Genomic DNA, 21,740 nt, shown 5'->3' on the forward strand with positions numbered 1-21,740 from the left:
GAGGATGCCCACAATTCCCCAGAACTGTGTTGCCTAATTTGAATTTTTCAATAAAGATAGGGCCATGAACGGTGGCAGATTCGAATACACACACGTGCGTTTGTTTACATAACGGCAGTCATGTTTCCGATTTCTCTGACAATCTTTCGGGCTTGATTTGGAGATTTTACGTAAGCTCTCCGACAGTTTTAGGTAAAGTGAGGTAAGGTGAAATTAAGTTTAACGTCGTGCTTGAGAATATTTCGCTCATATGATGACGTGCATGCGTGTGTATGTGTATGTGCGGCTGCTTGTACTAGACCAGGCGGGCGGACGCTCTAACCACTACACCACGGAGGCGGTCTTTAGGTAAAGTGAGTGAGTGAGTGAGTGAGTATTGATTTACGCCGTTTTTAGCAATATCCCAGCAATATCATGGCGAGGGACACCAGAAATGGGCTTCACACATTGTACCCATGGGGGGAGTCGAACCCGGGTCTTCGGCGTGACGAACGAACGCGTTAACCACTAGGCTACCCCACTGCCCTTTAAGTAAAGTGGGGTGAATGAGTTTAGTTTTACGCCGCTTTAAGCACTATTCCATCAGATGGGCTTCACACATTTACCCGTGTGGGGAATCGAACCCGGGTCTTCGGCGTGACGAGCGAACATTTTAACCACTAGGCTACCCCACCGCCCTTTAGGTAAAGATAAATAGCTACGGGTTTCCAAACAATGCATTTATATATAACTCATCCAATTTAATCTTAAAAACAATGTTTACTATAACATGCCATTCAGTGAGTGAGTGAGTTTAGTTTTACGCCGCAGTCTGGAGGCTGTTTTTGTATATGTGAAGCTTTCTTGAGTCTGGGAACAGGCAAACAAACATATACCTTCAGTTTCAGCCTCAGGACTGGCCACAGAGCGAACAGCTCAAATGCGAACACTATGGTCGTGTTCAGACGAGAAGCCAGGCACACAGATGCAAACGTTGCTGCGCTTAGAGACAGGGTACCCGACACACTAAAACATCAGCATAGTTCCTGACTGTATATCATGCACTTAAACCAGCTTCATGTTGAAGAAACTGAATGGACAATTTCCTTTTGACCATAGATGTGATATTTTGTGTAGATCAATATCTTTGTGAGTGAGTGAGTTTAGTTTTACCCTGCACTCAGCAATATTCCAGCTATATGGCGGGGGTCTGTAAATAATCGAGTCTAGACCAGAAAATCCAGTGATCAACATCATGAGCATCGATCTGCGCAATTGGGAACCGATGACATGTGTCAACAAAGCCAGCGAGCCTGACCACCCGATCCCGTTAGTCGGCTCTTACGACAAGCATGGGTTACTGAAAGTTCATTCTAACCCGGACCTTCACGGGTACATGCCATTCAGTCCTTCTGACACTGCAGGCAGGTGAACAACAAGTACCACCTTTTAACGTATTTTTGATGTGAAGAGGACAGGATATCGAATCATAGACCTTTCTCGGTCAGTCTAGGTAAACTTAGTCTCAGTACTATTCGTTACACTCCTCTACTGAGTCTAACAAACCCTAGTAGGAGGTCGCGTCAGGTAATCTTTGAGATTGACCAATCAGAACACAGCTTACCAAATCGCGAAAGTGGACATTCGCACATACCTTTTGAATCTTTACCTCGAAAAGGTTTGTACCCGAACGATTCCGAATGCTATTTTCCGTACGATCGCTTCCGGGTGATGCACATGAGGCACGCTACCACACTGTCAAGAGTGAGTAAACAGTCGCTGAAAATAGCGTTTTTGTCAATATTCAAGGATGTCAGCTTGCGGAAATATTAGCTAATGGTAACCATGTCATCAGAAAGCCTTAAGCGTATGTACTGCAGGTCAATTATCTGTGTTTTATGCAGATTTTCGTTTGTTGAGAGATCAGTGTCAATGACTGGGGAATTTTGTAAGTCCCGCCGAACCCTAATCAGTAGCCGTTGTCTGATTGGTTAAATCCGTTCGGCCGTCTCGCGTTTGATTGGACGGTCATAGGTCGCTCAAAGGTTAGCTGACGCGACCTACCACAAGGTTTTGTTAGACTCAGTATAGCAGTGTAACGAATAATACTGAGACTAAGTTTACTTAGACTGTTTCTCGGTCTGAGCATAATGTTTAGTCACTTGCCCACGGAGACATCAAGATGAGTCTTCACTCACTTATTACACAAATGTCTTCCTAGGCCTATTTGTACGACATACAATTCAAATACTTACACGAACAGCCCTGGACAGAAAGCAAGCTCAATGGTGAAATGGGTACTTACAAGACGGTTAGACATGTAGCGCTTGCAAGCACTGAGATCTGATTTTAAAGAGATTGAGACAAGTAAAAAAAAAATCCAGATTGAGATTTTACGTCCGATTCATTTTTATGCCAAGGGACGCAACTCTTTCATCGTCAGTATCGCAGACCACACGTTATAAGCCCTTAACCCACTGACAAGTTCAAACCTGAGTGTTGTGTCGTATGTCAATTGCTCACTGAAAACAAGCCGATCTGTCATGCGCAGACGGTCACTACCGTTGCTAGCTCATTGAGACAAACACTGTCAGTTGTGACGGCCACACCGGACGGACGAGGTCAGTCTTTAGTCTTTGTTTGTGGAGAAATGCTACACTTTCATACGACACGGAACTGTTTAGGTAGAGGGAAATGAACGGCGAGTGCGATTTAACAGCCATCTCAAGAGTTGCCGAGTAACTTAAAGAGCTATAGAGCGTTAGAGCTTATGTAAACTTTTTTTACTGTTATTACTAGTTATAAAGTCAGTATATTATCTATCCGTGGTGCTATAAAGAATCAGTTTACCAAAAGACGTTAATCATGTTTTTGTCACTTGACAGATGGTCGGTAGGAGAGACAGGATATGTGTTGGGTTATTTTCATGACAGAAATGAAGTGTCTGTTTATGGGGAGAGATGTTTCGGTCTACATTACGACTTTGACAGATCAAAAAATTATGTATTTTTCTGACAGAAATCTGATGTGTTTATTGAACATTACTTTTTTAAAAAGCTTTCTTACCTCAAGGTTCAAAGGTCCCTCAAGGTTCAAAGTACTGGCACTACTGGTTAATGCAGTCAAAATTAAAGGATAATTTGAGAATATCTTTGTCAACTAGAGAGAAAATGGAAAATAATAACTATTGTTCTTCCTTCAGGGGTGTATATGGCTTTTTATGGATTTTTTCATGGCTTGTTTGAAATGTATTTGGATGTCAGACATTAACTTGCTGCCCAAATAATTAACATAAATTTTAATAGTACTGATCGCGGCGTGAAATAGAATTCATTCCCCAAATTACTGTCATTGAAGCGCCGCAATGAAAATGAAAATGTTATTAGATACATCTTTCTGTGTAATGTTTACACGTACATGTCTAATATTCACGAGCTGTCTAGGCTGTGTTAATATAATTCATATAGCAAATCTTTCCCGACCGCTCCCTCAATAGTGCGTTGTACCACCCGGGGTAGATCTAATTACATTGATAAGATGATCGACAATGTTTGTTTGCTAGATGTCGATAAGCCCATATTCCCTGATGACCTAGAAGGTGCTGGTGTATTGTTAGAGATTAGCTGTAGCAGTGAGACAATTGGTCGGGAACGAAGACAAACTAGACGTTTGGTTGGGTTGCCACAGTCGTCACTGTATTGCGTACCCCGGCGATGCATCACAACTACATGTATACGAATGTGGGGATACGATGAGGTTCTGACTTGCATGGTGACGTGCTTGCAGAGAGGGAACCATATTATTCTACAATTAGGACCATTCTAGCTTTTAGGTCACAACAGTCCAGCTCTAGACTAACAACTAGTCTCTGAAATGAACATATTTTACTGAAAAAATTTCATAGTAAAAAAAATATATATATAATGAAAAGGAGCCCTGAGACTTTCTTCATTTTCAGAGACCCTCAAGCTGAGGAAATCTAGACTTGCCACATTTTCTAGACTTGCGTGGGCTTTCTTGGATATATTTGCTTCAGGGTCTGTACGACAGACTAGTCCAGCTCGTACACTTGGTGTTTTTGGTTGTTGTTGTTGTTGTTTTGGGTTTTGTTTTGTTTTGTTGGGTGTTTTGGGTTGGATTTTGTTATTGTATGTTTGTTGTATTTTGTTGTTGTATTTTGTGTGTTTGTGTGTGTGTGTTTTGGGTGTGTGTGTGTGTTGTGGGCGGGGGTGGGGGCAATCAGTTGAAATACGATCTGTTATAGCTGGAGATGGACAGAGAAAAGATGTGGATGGCTAAAGGAATACACTTTTACGCCGCTTATAGTGATAGATACAGACAAGAAAACAAAATAGAGTAAGGTCGATGGATAGATAGAGCCAGGTAGATGGATAGAGACAGATAGATGGATAAAGAGACAGAGAATGATACCTGATAAATCAGATCAATGGACTGGCAGATTTATAGAGATAGGCAGGCCTATAGACATGGAAGGAAATCCCGTTATTCAGATATTACTACTTTTGATGAATCACTTGAAACACTCTATTTCATATACGATCTACTGCTACATAACAAGAACAAATCTAGGATTCGAACCCAAGACCATAGGTTTCAGGCACACACAAGAGAGTCTACAATATACTGCGAATGGCGGCGCCTAAAACGATTGAGCCAGCCCGCCCACTAATTTGATCTAACAGATATGGATGTCGGATACTTGTCAAACACCACAGAATGTGTTAATATCAGTATTGACTGCAATACCGACACGTGTATATAGCTGTCAATCTCGACACAGTGTGAGTTAACAGCAAAATATATTACTATATTATCAGCTACCGGCACTCGGATTTCCATCAATGGTTTTCTATTGCGGTCGAGTGCTGTTTCAATCCACTACATAGAAGGACATAAACGAGCACTCAAACAGGAATTACCCATGGGTATAGATTTTCCACCCCACAGACGGGTCGTTTATTGATTACAGCCGTCACAGTTGTAGATATTAGCTACGAGTGTTTGACGTGGTTTAAGCGGGGTGTCTATTGCCAACCGACTCTATTAATTTAACCATATTGACTCAGGCTCTTTGAGACCTTCTTATATGTCTTGCAGTTCATTATGGAAGCGTGACTGACAGTGTGCGAAATATCCACTGGCCCGCTAGCCCGTGGCTAGTAATAATTCAGTCGAGCCAGTAAATATCCACAGTCACCGGCCCGACTGACTAGTGAATTTTCAAGGGGTTATTTAGAAAATATATCACTCTCTCCGACTTGTTAAGTTATAATACATTTCTAAATCATGCAAGTTTATGGCCTGATAAATATGTTCATCATACTAACAGCTTAATGATGAAACCCGTGTCTACATTCAAATTTCGGGCTAGTGAATTATTTTGTGGGCTAGTAACTTTCAGGCATAGCTAGCCCGCCTGGCTAGCAAAGTTTGGAAACTATTTCGCACACTGGTGAGTGAGTGAGGTTAGGTTTACGCCGCACTCAGCAATATTCCAGCTATATGGCGGCGGTCTGTAAATAATCGAGTCTAGACCAGACAATCCAGTGATCAACAGCATGAACATCAATCTACGCAATTGGGATACGATGACATGTGTCAACCACGTCAGCGAGCCTGACCATCCGATCCCGTTAGTCGCCTCTTACGACAAGCATGGGTTACTGACGATCAATTTAACCCGGATCTTCACGGGTCTCATTATGGAAGAACGTGTGTGCTTATACTGTCTATAACTAAATCAGCGGGCAGTATATAAGTTCAATACGGTTTACATGCATGTGATATAGTATATGTTCGTTGTTATGGGGCGGTGGGGTAGCCTAGTGGTTAAAGCGTTGGTCGTCACGCCGAGGACCCGGGTTCGAATCCCCACATGGGTACAATGTGTGAAGCCCATTTCTGGTGTCCCCCGCTGTGATGTTGCTGGAATATTGCTAAAAGCGGCGTAAAACCAAAACTCAGTCAGTCAGTCAATCGTTGTTATGACAGCGGTTAGTAAAATAATAATGATTTCCGATTCCTGTTGAATGTTAAACACTTTATTCCCGGTATCACACCAAAGAAAATGTGTATAACTAGTGTTTTGCTTTTTTCTAGAGAAACGATGGCGGCGCCACTGATCATCACGGTATTTGGAGCAACTGGGTCGCAAGGTGGCGCTGTAGCACGTACCCTTGCAACTGATTCCAACATCCGGGTACGTGCGGTGACAAGTGACTCCTCACAACCGCAGCAGTTGGCTCAGAATAACGGAATTGAAATTTGCCGGTGCAATTTGAATGACGTTTACAGTATCAACGCGGTTCTGAACGGTACCGACGCATGTCTCCTTGTCACCTACACCGACTTTAAAGATCCATCGTGCAAAGAAAATGAAATTCGCCAGGGACGTCTAATAGCAGACGCATGCGCAATGGCTGGCGTGAAACATGTAGTTTTCAGTACACAGTTGCACGCGAAACGCATGCTGGGAATTGAGGTTCGTCACCTCGACGCCAAGGCTGAGATCGAGGATTATTTATATCAGAAGAATATCCCTCTGACGTGTATCATGGTGCCATGCTTCTATGAAGAGTTCATGGGACTGTTCAGGCCCGACCAGGTTGACCACCACGAATATAGACTGTGTAAGTTTCAGGTATGCTTTTATAACGCCATTTATCGTCCTTGCATCGGGACGAAGAATACCATGATGGAATTAAACGCTGTCGCTGTTAACCTTAAATAGGGTGGATTAAATGTCTTCTAAACGATCAGCAAGTTTCATGAATCCAAAGGTTCCTTAAACGATGACAGAACGTTTCTCTGACGTTTCATTACAGCATTGCCCATAGGCCAGGCCCCGCTGGATATGATCAGCATCGACAACATCGGGGACATCGTGCGGAAGATCTTCTTCAACCGCGACGTGTACCTCAACAAGACCATAAGTGTCTGCGGTGACAAGATCACGATCAGGGAGATTGCCCAGATTCTCACCACACATCTCAAACCGAAAGTGTTCAAAGAAAAACAGGTAAACATGTACCTATGTATAGGGTATGGTCCGAAAAGTCGCGATTATCTTTACACGTTTAGCTGGTGGCGAGTCAAAAGGAGTTTACGACAGCTTGTTTCCATTCGATTATGGTATCTCTTGACTGAAAAGATGCATTCAGAACTTCAGAAGTTTTGGTTTACATCCTCAAACAGAATGTGTACATTATGGTGTCTCTTTACTAAAAGGACCGTTCGCATACGACTATATGGACCTTTCATAATATATGGTTACGGGGTGATGATGATTTGTATGGAGAAGCATGTACAGTGTGGTATTGTGAATGACCTACCCTAACATGTATACATATGTACATAGTAAGTGACCCCACCGCCAACCCCCTGCATGTCATGTACAAAATCAATGACCACCCCCTAGTACATGTCTACAAAATTGATGACCCACTACCTCCCCAGAACAAAGTGCGTGACACACTTAAACCACGTCAAACACTCATAGCTAAAAAAAAATCATCACCACCCACCCTAGCCAAATAGCCATAAATTATGAACGGTCCCTAACGATAAAAGCCAGTTGTGACAAAAACATGACCACCCCGATCCGCTGCAGGACGATCAAACTATTGGAGGATGAATTCTAGTTGATAACTATGGGGGCGTCTGTTTGATATTCAGACTATTGGAGGCGTTCATCGTGAACGCGGGTGCCCAATCTTCAAATAACAGTCATCTGATTTTGTTTCAAATCGGATTCAACCAGACTGGGATGTTTTGGCATTTTGGCGGCCTGATGATATGGTATATGATGTTTGTATGTGTTTTTATCTTGTGCGGATTCCTGGTCCTAGCAAGTTATGTCTGTCGCGAGAGCCAACCAATTTTGGAGAAGGTGACCATTGCCTGTTGTGACTGATGATGACATGTTGGTCCACCTGATCTGGAATCCATGATGGTACCCTTGATGGTATCAACATTTGTAACCATGATGGTATCAATGCTGGTAACAAAATTCCACTTACCAGTACTGATATAAATACCCGGTGCAATTGTCAATTTACCCTTCGTTTGTGACGCTCTTACCATTTTACAAGCATAATATGCCATCAATATTTTATAGTGATTCATTAAACAAGATTATCGTACAATGGACTTAAGTGTGGATTTGTTTTCCCGAAGGAAATGTTTTTGTCTTTCTGACCACCATGTTCCGTGTGTTTCAGATCAGTGTGAACGACTACAAGATGCTGGACTTCCCAGGTGTCCGGGACTGGGCCAACATGTTCTACTTCTTCAGTCGGGTTGACCAGAGATACAACGTGGCGTCCTCCCGGCAGATCAACCCCAGATTGCTCTCGTTCGAGGACTGGGTTTGTCAAAACAGGGACCTCCTGCACAAGACGCTGTGACTGAGGCAGTGATAGGGTTGGGGACGTCAAGAGTACTTCACGGGCATGGGTACATTTTGTTCCTAAATCTAAGGATACCTCCATGCTTAAGGACGTCTTGCGATGTTGTCGCTCGTCTTACCAACTATTCAAGCAAATGCCTGGTCAAACAAGGAGATGACGTGTGCGTGACGTGTGTGACGTGTGTCATAGCCTTGCAGCCGTCTGCTCCACGCACAGCCACTCTGTCTAGGCAATGGTAAGGTTCGCACAACGTCCACACTCCGTGCATGGCACACACGCACTGTCAACGGATTATACATACTGTACTTCCTTTATCAGACGCCCATCCACCTATTTATTTCGCTCAAGCCGCAGACCCCGCGTCTGCAGAGTTTAACGTTGGCACAGTGTCAAATTTCCACCATATGGAATATAACTTTTGTTTATCACACAAAGGCTGTTTTCTGGACACGGTCATCATAGAATGAAGGACAAATCATTAGATTATTAAAGTGATTGGAATTATTTATTTCATAAGATACTGGACCCGGCTCTTATCTTTTGGACAGAGCATGCCACCTGACGTCAATTTAAGACCAGTGAGAATTGGATTACAGCATCTTATAGAAGAAATACCCTATACATTGTCAAATTTATTCTCGGAGGATGGAGGAATTAAGTTTATGAATCCCAGGATGTCTACTGATGTCGGATAGTCAAGGTCAACTTTTAACATGAAGACCAATGATCGTGGAGGTACCTAGCTCCTCCTGACTGTAGGCTTTAACCCAACACATCAGTTAAATGGGAGTCTCAGCGTTGGAAGAAGCATGGCATGCCAACAAATGCAATGGATATACAACTGAAGGTGTTTGTACAGACGTATACACTGTTGATCTACTTGAACTTCCATCATTGATCAGAAAACCTAGAGATGATTTACACAATGCCATATAGAAAGTGGTCAAGAAAGTCTACGTCATTTCTCGTGTAAAGCAGCTTCCAATTGGGCCTGGGGCTCCTTTCACGAAGCAACCTTTACTAAGGTTAACCTTAATTCCCATTCTATAACATTGCACTAAGGTTACCTTAGTGACTTACGATCACCTTAGTGCTTTGTGAAAGGAGGCCCAGGTTCTGTACAGGAGGATCCTTTTGTTGCGCACGACGACCAGTAATGCCCCAGATTTGGGCATGTATCGGGGTTACAATCGGGACTCATTCAATCGTGACATATGTCAGGGGTGCTTAACTATGTTCCATGTGTATATATCAGGAATGTTCATGTACCGGCCCGATAGATAGGTCCACCTTGGTGGACAATTGTACAAAGTACATAATCAATTTGCAGCAATACTTTAAATCAAAAATGAATGACAGTAATGTCTGTTACTCACCCTGTCAATCATCCAACACTGAAAAATGTTTGTAGCGTGTTGTTGTCTAAGACGAGACTGCGGTAGGATATTTTGTGTACTATATCTAGTTCATTTAACCCAAATCCGAACCTGCAGAATGGACAGGGGACCTCTGATTTGATCAAAACGCCGTCTATAATGACTGGAACGGCTACCGGGGCCCACCCTCAGTGTATGCACAGTAAGAAAGCCATTCTGTCCCAAGGTTATGGAGAGAGGTAATGGTGTTTGATATGAAACTCAAATGCCAAATTTTACATTTTATCTTCATGATACTATATCGTCACCGTCCAGTATTACAGCTATGCTTTAATTTTGCAATATATTTATGCGAATAAAATGTTTATGCTTTTCGTTTCATTTTATGAAATACATGGCGAACATTTCTTCAAATCTTTTCAAATCGTTGGTATCAATGGATGTAGTGAATGAGTGAGTATGGTTTTACGCCGCTTTTAGCAATATTCCAGCAATATCAGCGGGGGACACCAGAAATGGGCTTCATACATTGTACCCATGTGGGGAATCGAACCCAGGTCTTCGGCATGACGAGCGAACGCGTTAACCACTAGGCTACCCCACTGCCCTTTAGTTAAAGTGGGATGACTGATTTTAGTTTTAGCCGCTTTTAGCACTATTCCAGCAATATCATGGCGAGGGACACCAGAAATGGGCTTCACACACTGTACCAATGTGGGAATCGAACCCGGGTCTTCGATGTGACGAACCAAGGCCTTTAACCACTGTGCTACCCCACCGCCCCTCACTGGCTGTAAGGGGTCCGTCAGAATTAAGAGGTGAAACAGGAGGAATGAAACAACAGACAGAAATGAACGTGAGATTTATGTTTAGGCGCCTTACAACTTTCTATTGTACATCACCATATCACACGCTTGCTTAAAGAAACGTCTTTCCTGGACTTGTGGGAATTTTGTTACCAAACTTGGCAACCAAAGGTACAGTAAAACACCATTCTTTCAGAGGTTCAGGACAATTTGTAATAAAATCTACTACAGTGTCATCTGGTGGATATTTAGAAAGTATGTGAAACGCTTGACTTCTTCATTGATAGAAACCGTGTCAAATTCGGGGCTAAATTTGTATTCAGAAGTCATCTACGCAAGAAGTCATGGGCACCAACCGTGTTCCCCTTCTTGTGGATCTGTTCCTTTGTGCACATGAATCGGAATTTCTGGTAGAAAAACAATTTGGCAAAAACGCATAAATTAAGCTTCGGGTGTATTAGTGATCGATATGGTTCAATAACCATCAAATAGCCAACTTCCTCCCTCTGATTTACCTACCTGACTTATGTCAGAGAAGAGACCAATGAAATTGCCTCATTTGTTTCGTATGTACGAGGGTCGGTTGGCCTCACCTAGAAAATAATACAAATGTAGCTGTTTTTATGTTTTATTTTTCTACATAACTGTCAACCTAAAGCAAATTGGTTTTGCTATGTTCCAGCCTCACGATGATCCCCATTCTGTTTGACTTTTTATCTTGGTACTCCCCCCAAAATGCAAAAATCTGCCATAAATGCATCACAAACTTCAGGAAACAAAACATTTTGTTTGGGATAGGTAGAAGTCCGCTAGAGTCAAGCTTAGCTATTAAAGTGCATAAAAAGCAATTTGAAACTACAATCGCTTGTTAAAGTGACTCCCCCTTCATGTGTGCTGAAAGAACTTGTTTTGGAGACGCTATCCACCCCCAGATGACGTAATCATTAGGACAGAACGTATTCTAATGTTTTCACTTACTCATACATGATGTCAGGGTTCAAACTAAATACTGGATGGTCACATAAGTGTCAGCTCAATATATTGTAAACAGTACCAGCTTGAATATCTGGACAATGTTTTGAAAGACTAAAATGTTTTGTCCTTAAAAAATAGCCCCCTCTAAATATACATCAAGCAATCCAAATCTTTGACTGTTGATTATGACGGGAAGTCATCCAATACAATACTTAACATATTTCATATATTATCTGAGGGCAAACCATTATCCAAGAGGTACCAAATGACTGATCGTTTTTCATTTTCTGCTTGTTTTAAAGAAATACTATACCCCAATGTGTTATGAGAACTAATATCTTACAACATTACCCACATATGTGAACATCGAGAATATAACTAGGCCGACTAACTTTTGACCGACCCTCGTAAGTCGGGATTCTTAAAGATAGGTGAGGTGAGGTGAAATTGGGTTTTACGTCGTGCTTGAGAATATTTCGCTCATATGACGACGTGCATGCGTGTGTATGTGTATGTGCGGCTGCTTGTACTAGCCCAGACTGAAGCTGGTTTTATAGTGCTAGCCCACTGAGATACCATGCCGCAGTGAAGCATGAATACCCCACTCAGACACATTATACTGACTCCGAGCCGACCAGTCCTTGTTGTACCCATTAATGCCGAGCGCCAGACAGGGACCAACAAGTACCATATTTTAACGTCTTTTGGTATGACGCGGTCGGGGATCGAACCCGCGACCTTCCGCTCTCCGGGCGGACGCTCTAACCACTACACCACGGAGGCGGTTTTAAAGATAGCAGTAACAACCATCTCTCTGCTTGACTGCTATTTTGACTTGTACCAGATGGTCCCGTGGTTTTGCTTTCAGGTTTTAGAGGTACACAACTGAATTTAATGTGTGTATGCGTGCGTGTGTGTCATGTCACACCAGCAAGCGTGCAAATGGACACACACAAGAATGCCGTCTTGGTGGTCAAGGAGATTTGGACTAAGGTTCCTGCAATGGTTGTAAAATCTGAGAATCAACAACATACGGAAATGTATATAAATACATGCCCAAATCAGTTGTGTTGGGATTCAGGGTCTTTGGTCTCGGATACCCAATACCGGTTGTGTGAATCTTAATTTGGATGAGATTTACAATGTATGACCTAAAGAGTGATAGCTTAACATTCTAGGTATCGTCCACCATCTGTCATTGAGCCCCTGAAGAGCCCCAGGTACTTTTGGTACCTGTGGCAATTCAAGGCAAACGTTTTCGTTACGTGGGTTGATTTCACAAACAAACCTTCATATAAATATCTATCTTCACCAGTGAAAATGTTCGGGTAAATCTCGAATATACCCAACCAAACACACTTTCGCTGATGTTGCAAGATTTTGGCACGAAATAACACAAGAAATTGATGTAAATGTTCCCTATACAATCCTTCATATCATATAACATTCCAATGCCACTCAACCTTTTCGATGGTGGAAACTACTAGCGTCCAGGGAGCCTTAAGTTTCACCTCGTGTTCTTCAAGGAGAATACTTTGGAGGTGTTGGTTTTAGGATCCCAGCAAGAATGAGGGCTACACGAATGTTCAAATTATTCTGATTGGCGGGAACTTGAATGCTGCGAAATATCTAGATTGTATTTAAAAAAACAAAAACGTTTTCGCAACAGAACTGATCTGGGGTGACATTCAAGTACAAAAATGCCTGACCGTGTGTTGATGGATTTGTGCTGCAGTATCTAAGAACAGTTGACGAAGAACAGTTGACGAAGAACAGTTGACGAAGAACAAAGGTAAGGCACCAGTCTAAGATGTCGGAGATGGTCCAAATCATCCCTCAACAACCCTGCATGTACACTGAAATGTTTTCTCTTTCAGCCCCACAGGTTCATATATCATGTGAAACATGGCACTCAATTCCACTCTCATCCTCTTCTCAGCCAAGGCAACCAATTTTTTCCGTTTTGATTATGTTCTAAATGCTGCAGCTGACTTTTAAAGAATGATACTTTATCACCCTCTACATGTATAACAGGAGAACAGATACATGATGCAAATATAAATAATTTATAGACTGAAATATTCAGTAAAGATCAGATCTGGTTCCAAGAACCGGAACTCCCAAACAGTAACCGGAGCTTCCTCAACAAACAAAACCAAGCCTCACAGGCAGCTTGGGTTAACCATGGATAAACATGTCTGAGCTTTAAGCATAATTTGTCCCTGACGCCACTGAGCATCTCTGAGTGAGTGAGTGAGTGAGTTAGGTTTTATGCCGCTTTTAGCAATATTCCAGCAATATCACGGCGGGGGACACCAGAAATGGGCTTCACACATTGCACCCATGTGGGGAATTGAACCCGGGTCTTCGGCGTGACGAGCGAACACTTTAACCACTAGGCTACCCCACCACCACGAGCATCTTTGAGGTGGATATTAGAGCGCTCTATAAATCTATTACATACATACATACATACACACATAGGGCACATACATACATACATACATACATACATACACATACACACATACATACATACATACATACATACATACATACATACATACATACATATACACATGTATACATACATGGAACATACATATAACACAAGGGCAGGGTAACTCGGGTACCCAGGTCGAGAAGGTACTGAGCAGGATCCAGGTACCTGAAGGACTTCAACAATTGTTCCTAGTGACACCCTACTCTATATCACTGTATGTTCTTGGAAATAATGTGAGCCGTATACACAAAATCATGTTATTTATGATCTCAATGTAAATGAAATCTCGATGAATGTAACTGAAGGCTGGTGTGCCATGGGTACCCAGGTGGGTTTTGGGGTCAGATACAGGGTTTGTTGGTGAGTTTAATGCCACACCTCACCAAGATCAAGCTATATGACAGTGATCTGTAAACAATCAGGTCTGTAATAATCGGACCAAACAATCCAGTGATTGACATCATGAGCATCAACCAATGCTATGGAATACAATGACATGTGTCAACCAAGTCAACAACCCTGACCACCCAATCCTGCTTGTCAACAAGCATAGGTTGCTGGAGACCAGTTCTAACCCGGGTCTTCACGGGTTTGGTACCTGGGTAAGAAATCCAGACTTATCCCCATCCCCCACTAAATGTCTGACTTAGACAGAGACAATCACACACTGACCATTCAAAGTTTCTCTCATTCACATGCCTATATTACAGCGACGTCATCTAGATGCTGATGGATCAGGTTTGATCACAGCTTCATCCCACGGACCGTAGATGTTACTGAAAACAACAAATTCTATGTTCAAACAAAGTATGATAATAAACTTTCTTTCTATATTGTCTGAAAACATTTGTTTCTCAAACATTACAGTTAAAGAAGTCATGCACAGCTGACAACTGGTAAGATAATTTGAGCATTAAATCAGCACATTTTTATACAGCTGTAGTCTGATGAGCAGGTTGAGTCATCAAAATCAGCATACTCACTTTTTTACAGGTGAAGTATGGTGAACTGATTGAATCATACTCAGTTTTTATACAGCTGAAGTATGGTGAACTGATTGAATCATACTCAGCTTTTATACAGCTGAAGTATGGTGAGCCTGATGAATCATACTCACTTTTTATACAGCTGAAGTATGGTGAGCCTGATGAATCATACTCACTTCTTATACAGCTGAAGTATGGTGAACTGATTGAATCATACTCACTTTTTATACAGCTGTAGTCTGGTGAACTGATTGAATCATACTCAGTTTTTATACAGCTGAAGTATGGTGAACTGATTGAATCATACTCACTTTTTATACAGCTGAAGTATGGTGAACTGATTGAATCATACTCACTTTTTATACAGCTGAAGTATGGTGAACTGATTGAATCATACTCACTTTTATACAGCTGAAGTATGGTGAACTGATTGAATCATACTCACTTTTTATACAGCTGAAGTGTGGTGAACTGATTGAATCATACTCACTTTTATACAGCTGAAGTATGGTGAACTGATTGAATCATACTCACTTTTTATACAGCTGAAGTATGGTGAACTGATTGAATCATACTCACTTTTTATACAGCTGAAGTATGGTGAACTGATTGAATCATACTCATACTCACTTTTATATACAGCTGAAGTATGGTGAACTGATTGAATGACTCACTTTTATGAACTGGATGAATCATACTCACTTTTTATACAGCTGAAGTATGGTGAACTGATTGAATCATACTCACTTTTTATACAGCTGAAGTATGGTGAACTGATTGAATCATACTCACTTTTTATACAGCTGAAGTCTGGTGAACTGATTGAATCATACTCACTTTTTATACAGCTGAAGTATGGTGAACTGATTGAATCATACTCACTTTTTATACAGCTGAAGTATGGTGAACTGATTGAATCATACTCACTTTTTATACAGCTGAAGTATGGTGAACTGATTGAATCATGCTCACTTTTTATACAGCTGAAGTATGGTGAACTGATTGAATCATACTCAGTTTTTATACAGCTGAAGTATGGTGAACTGATTGAATCATACTCACTTTTTATACAGCTGAAGTATGGTGAACTGATTGAATCATACTCACTTTTTATACAGCTGAAGTATGGTGAACTGATTGAATCATACTCACTTTTTATACAGCTGAAGTATGGTGAACTGATTGAATCATACTCACTTTTTATACAGCTGAAGTATGGTGAACTGATTGAATCATACTCACTTTTTATACAGCTGTAGTCTGGTGAGCCAGCAGGGGCAGATGAACGTGATGAACACGTGGAACACAGCAAACAACACAGCACCTGCTGTTGTGATGGACAACAGCAACATGAATGCCCCGCCCCCCAGGAGAACAGTCAGTGGAACCTGGCTTTTGGGTGCATTAGTCTGAAAACACGTATATCACATAATGGGCCTTATCTTCTAATTCATGCTATAACCTGAAAGTATGTTTTTCTCTAATTAAAATTAAACCTGTAACACATTCTGTTGCTTTGAAATTCTTTGAAGTCAACTCATCACTATACTGGCGCCAACTTTTAAGTATGCATGCATTATCCTTGGTGTTTTCCCAAAGATTTTCCACCAAAATAAACGAAATAGAGTCTCAAGGCTGTCAATTGACTCATGAAAAAATAATTTGATGACACTTTAACTGCATTCTCATACAAATATTGAAAGTGATTTAAAGAAAATTTGGTGCTAAAGATTCTGATGAAATCTAAAGGTTTGGTTTGTTGTTTAACACCACACACAGCAATATTCCAGCTACATAGCGACAGTCTGTAAATAATTGAGTCTGAATCAGATTATCCAGAGGTCAACAGCATGAGCATCAATCTACACAACTGGATAATATTCAAGTTTAAGACATGCTAAGGAAATCCCAAATTGCTCTGATTCAATGCATGCCTGGCATGTATAGCAAATTTCATAGTCAAATACTGAACGGTTTCAGAGATGTTGACTGACTGACTGAGTTTGGTTTTACGCCGCTTTTAGCAATATTCAGCAACATCACGGCAGGGGGACACCAGAAATGGGCTTCACACATTGTACCCATGTGGGGATTCGAACCCGGGTCTTCGGTGTGACGAGCCAAAGCTTTAACCACTAGGCTACCCCACCGCCCCTCAGAGATGTTGAACACAAAATAAACATGACAGACTGACAGAAAGATGGAAGCTGTTTCTGTATCTGCTGTGAAACTTTCTTGAGTCTGGGAACAGGCAAACAAACACATACCTTCAGTTTCCGCCTCAGGACTGGCCACAGAGCGAACAGCTCAAAAGCGAAGACAATGGTCGTGAAGGCATGCCAGGTGGTGTTCAGACGAGAAGCCAGGCACACAGATGCAAACGTCGCTGCGCTTTGAGCTTAGAGACAGAAGCAGCATAGTTCCTGACCTGACACACTGAAACATCAGCATAGTTCCTGACTGTAGGATAGGACAAGATGTGACATCATGCACTCAAACCAGCTTCATGTAGAAGAAACTTTATGGACAATTTCCTTTTGACCATAGTTACAATAGAAGTGATATTTTGTGTAGATCAACATCTTTGTGAGTGAGTTTAGTTTTACGCCGCACTCAGCAATATTCCAGCTATATGGCAGCGGTCTGTAAATAATTGAATCTAGACCAGACAATCCAGTGATCAACAGCATGAGCATCGATCTGCGCAATTGGGAACCAATGACATGTGTCAACCAAGTCAGCAAGCCTGACCACCCGATCCCGTTAGTGGCCTCTTACGACAAGCAGATCAACATCTTTGTCAAGCATGAGATGAAATTGACATTAGAAGCTGTCCATCAGCCTTGAGGTTGACATGAATTATTAACGTTGAGGGTACATCCCCTATGTATCCGAGGAATTGGTGCACACCTTTTATTAGAAACTTTTCTTACCTTACACATAAATTTAATGCAGGTATGTTACACACATGATTTGGTCCAAATCAGTAAGAATACCAGTTTGGGATTTATACAAATTGTTCATTTTTTTCACAAACTGTAAACTCTGGTTCAATAACAATGAACTCAAGGGATTATCAATGTTAGTTATGACCAAAGTTCAGCTAACATATGCAGCAAGTGGCTTGGATTAAAATCCGTTCCTTATGTACTTCAGTTTGTTATAAGTGTGTTTGATAAAAATACAGTTTACTAAACATAGAAAACTAGCAGACCACTGAACAAACAAGAGTTACTTCCCTTAGACATATTTCAGTTGGAAAATATTGTAAATATCCAGACTGGAATCTTAACATGCTTACTTGGTATGTTGCGAATGTAATGCCAACCAGTCAGCTGTTTGAGCATTGAATGTTAAAAAAGTACCTTGAAAATAACAAAATGTCTCTCAAGCAATCAGAATCCAAGAATGAAAGACAATATGCCCTTGTCCATCACATCAAGTTACCAATGCCACTCAAGGCAGCTTTAAGTACATATTCAGTGCAGTGACTGTGAAGATTTACTGGCCCAGCGAGATTTTTACTAGCCACGGGCTAGCGGGCCAGTGGCTCTTTTGCACTGATTCAGTGTATAAAATATAGCCCGTCCCACCGTCCTTGACAGTCTATTTCTGTTAAATAAGTAAGGCCATCCTTTGGTCGGGGGAAATATTTGAAAAATATAAACTTAACTTGGTTTCAATGCAGAGTTTTAGTTTTTTGGGACTGGCTGTATTTGTTCAGGACTGGTCACTTTTTTTGGACAGTTTGTCCTTGGACAGGCCACATTTCAAAACTATTTTATATGCTGACATATTCAAGTGGGAAATTCTCTGCTTTTCTAATTAAGGGACTGATTACATGGATTTTGGTTTGCTTAGATCTTTACGGGTTCATCAGGGTTGGACCCCACTGGTATAATTAACTACTGTCTTATACCATTCCCTCCTGTAAAAGCCTGACACGCTACGGCAATTGGTCATGCTCATTCTTTTGTAAAACATTTACACCTACATGGCAGCACTTGTACCGTAGTCATGGAACAGGACATTGGCCAGCAACATGACAGTCGTCATGGCATAGATCGTGTCCGTGCTGACCGTCTCTGTCAGTGACACTAAGATCGGTGAGAGTCCAAAACTGAAGCCGGAGAACAGAACGGCTGTCTTCAGATCGTCCATCACTGGAAAAGAAAGGAACATGTATATTTTTTCAATTTTTAATCATAATTATGATATCATTACATAAATTGCATATTTATCTAATGCTACTAACATCAATATATTTCATATTGTATACTATATCAAAGAACATGACATGAAATTGCATCATAATATATCATTAATCATGTTAATCATCAATAATATTATCATGATAGTAAATTACTGATGTAAACATTTGGCTGACAGCACACTATCCACATTTTTCTGTCAGCTCTTGTAACCAGCATGTACAATGGGTCCTGGGAACTATTCTTCATCAAACTGACTGCATACTGAGCCAGGCATGCAAGGTTTTACCGAGCACAGAATAATGCATATGCATCAACAAATGCCACTGTACCATTGTTCAACACTTATCGACAAATATGGCCACTGCTGTCAGTATTGATATTGAATCAAATATTCCAAAATACTGAATCTCTCCATAATAAAAAGAGTGAGTGAGTGAGTGAGTTGGGTTTTACTCTGCTTTTAGCAATATTCCAGCAATATCACGGCGGGGGACACCAGAAATGGGCTTCACACATTGTGCCCATGTGGGGAAACAAACCCAGGTCTTCGGCGTGACGACCAAACGCTTTAACCACTAGACTACCCCACCATATCAAAATTGGATTTGAACCTCTTGAACTCTGCTTCCAGGGCTCCAGATAAGGGCCGTATCGGTAGGTACGGATAAAAAATATACACAATACGGTAGGAAATAATTTAGAAAACGTAGCAGATACGCACCACAGCAATTCCGTACGGTCTTAAAATCATTTACAGATATATTTATCTGAAAAAGTATTGTTTAATTGTTTATTGACCGTTTACACCAGAGTAGCAATGCTGTCATGCATATATGAAACGAAGCACAAGTTTAATGATACACCATTAAATTCCATTCAGTACTCTAAATGTACTCTTATTGTTTTCCAGTACTCATATATTGAAAAAATAAGGAGTACGTACTCCTGATGTTGATAAATTATCTGGAGCCCTGTGCTTCCATTATCATGATTATTGGTGGTAACAAGCAGTTTAAGTTTCACTGGTCCCAAGGAGATGATGTTTACAGTGCAAATAGTACTACTGGTTTTGTATCTTAGATACCGCCTACAAAGACAATAAGCTTACTTGTCCTCTTGGACTGAGACCGACTCTGTCCACCATCGATGACATCGTTGAGGAGGTATGCAATGACAGTCACCCCGGTTGACACAGCACAAAGACTCTCTGCCGACAACCACTTCTCATTCATGTACACAAACACTACCACAAACAAGCAGACGCTGAAACAACCAGAGCCAGAGGCAAAATGTAAAATAGCCCCATTAACATGAAGTGTGCCACAAGAGCACAAACTTAAAGGTGTACCATATAAGGTTTAAGTGTACCAATGAGAAGAAAGTGTCTCTCTCACAAATACAATTGAAGGTGTGTTTGTAAAGTTTATGGTGGCTCCACATAATCAAGATATACATTACCACAAACTATTTTAATGAAAATTGGGATTTTAAAAGGTCTTAAAGAGACACAACATTTTTAGAGTCTACACATCATCATTTCTGTCTTATGGTATATGTTTTGACAGATACTTATATGAACAGTATTTTTAATCCAAATTATAATGAATATAAATGAATCCCCACATAACATGTGTAATGCTATGTTAGACTGCTGCTTATCAGCAAATTTTTCATGTTGTTCATGTTGTAGAAACTTACAACTTTTGTGAAGCGATAATAAATAATTAATATTGGAAGACAGGGATTATTTTAGGATATTCATGGAATTGAAACCAGTGATCAGAAACTAAGCAAAGTAAAGCATCTGGCCAAAAAGCCACCTATGTACCCTCTGGAACTTGTGACACAGTGGTTTATGCTACTGGTACCTGCTAAGATGCTGAGTAATCACTCCTGACTCGTAAACCAGAGGTAGGTATTCATACTTCCGGGTGTACACTGGTGGAAAAAAGGCTTTTATTAAATAGATTTACAGAACCACGAACACGTACGGTTTATTGAAATATTGCATATATCAAACACATATACATTTGTCTTTGTTTGCGTCAGAGCAGAGATGAGTATTTCTAAGTTTTTAAAAGTCATTACTAAATTGAAATGACTTACTGCCATAATAATACAGTAAGTACATTTGCAACACATGGCAACTGCGATCATCACTTATCATAAGGACCTTCACAGATCGAACATTTAACCTCCTCATATCACCAGTCAGCATTGACAAAACGCTTCATTCACGAGTCGTTCGAGTAAGACATTGACAATTTTTGTTAGAAGAAATACTCAAACATACAATTCTTCTTTAATTCATCCAAGAAACTAGCGTCGACGTAGTTATCAGGTACACCTTGATCTTCGTAGAGGATCTTTCGCCACTTGGGTTTGGCGGCCATTTTGACGATCACGTGATGTGGTATACGAAAGTTATTGATGGGTTTAGTTTTATATTATGATTTTTTATGATAGCATAAT

General features: G+C 40.9%; 2 protein-coding genes across 2 annotated transcripts; one reads left to right on the plus strand and one right to left on the minus strand.

Annotated features, from left to right (window-relative positions):
- The first annotated feature begins 2,515 nt into the window (after nt 1–2,515).
- LOC124265830 (nmrA-like family domain-containing protein 1) lies at nt 2,516–10,158 on the plus strand. The gene is made up of 4 exons (XM_046700673.1): nt 2,516–2,600; nt 6,100–6,629; nt 6,825–7,018; nt 8,220–10,158. The coding sequence occupies exons 2-4, from the start codon at nt 6,107–6,109 to the stop codon at nt 8,403–8,405; spliced, it is 903 nt and encodes a 300-aa protein (XP_046556629.1). The 5' UTR covers nt 2,516–2,600; nt 6,100–6,106; the 3' UTR covers nt 8,406–10,158.
- A 3,452-nt stretch (nt 10,159–13,610) lies between these two features.
- LOC124265831 (phosphatidylinositol N-acetylglucosaminyltransferase subunit C-like) lies at nt 13,611–21,661 on the minus strand. Its single transcript, XM_046700674.1, is given in 7 exon segments — nt 13,611–14,844; nt 16,297–16,463; nt 17,322–17,490; nt 19,049–19,217; nt 20,377–20,531; nt 21,137–21,206; nt 21,562–21,661. Coding segments are annotated over 7 exon segments (891 nt in total). The 3' UTR covers nt 13,611–14,783.
- Nucleotides 21,662–21,740: the final 79 nt, after the last annotated feature.

The sequence above is a fragment of the Haliotis rubra genome, unplaced genomic scaffold (genome assembly GCF_003918875.1).
Source record: "Haliotis rubra isolate DU_JTF1 unplaced genomic scaffold, ASM391887v1 Scf998, whole genome shotgun sequence".
NCBI lineage: Eukaryota > Metazoa > Mollusca > Gastropoda > Lepetellida > Haliotidae > Haliotis > Haliotis rubra.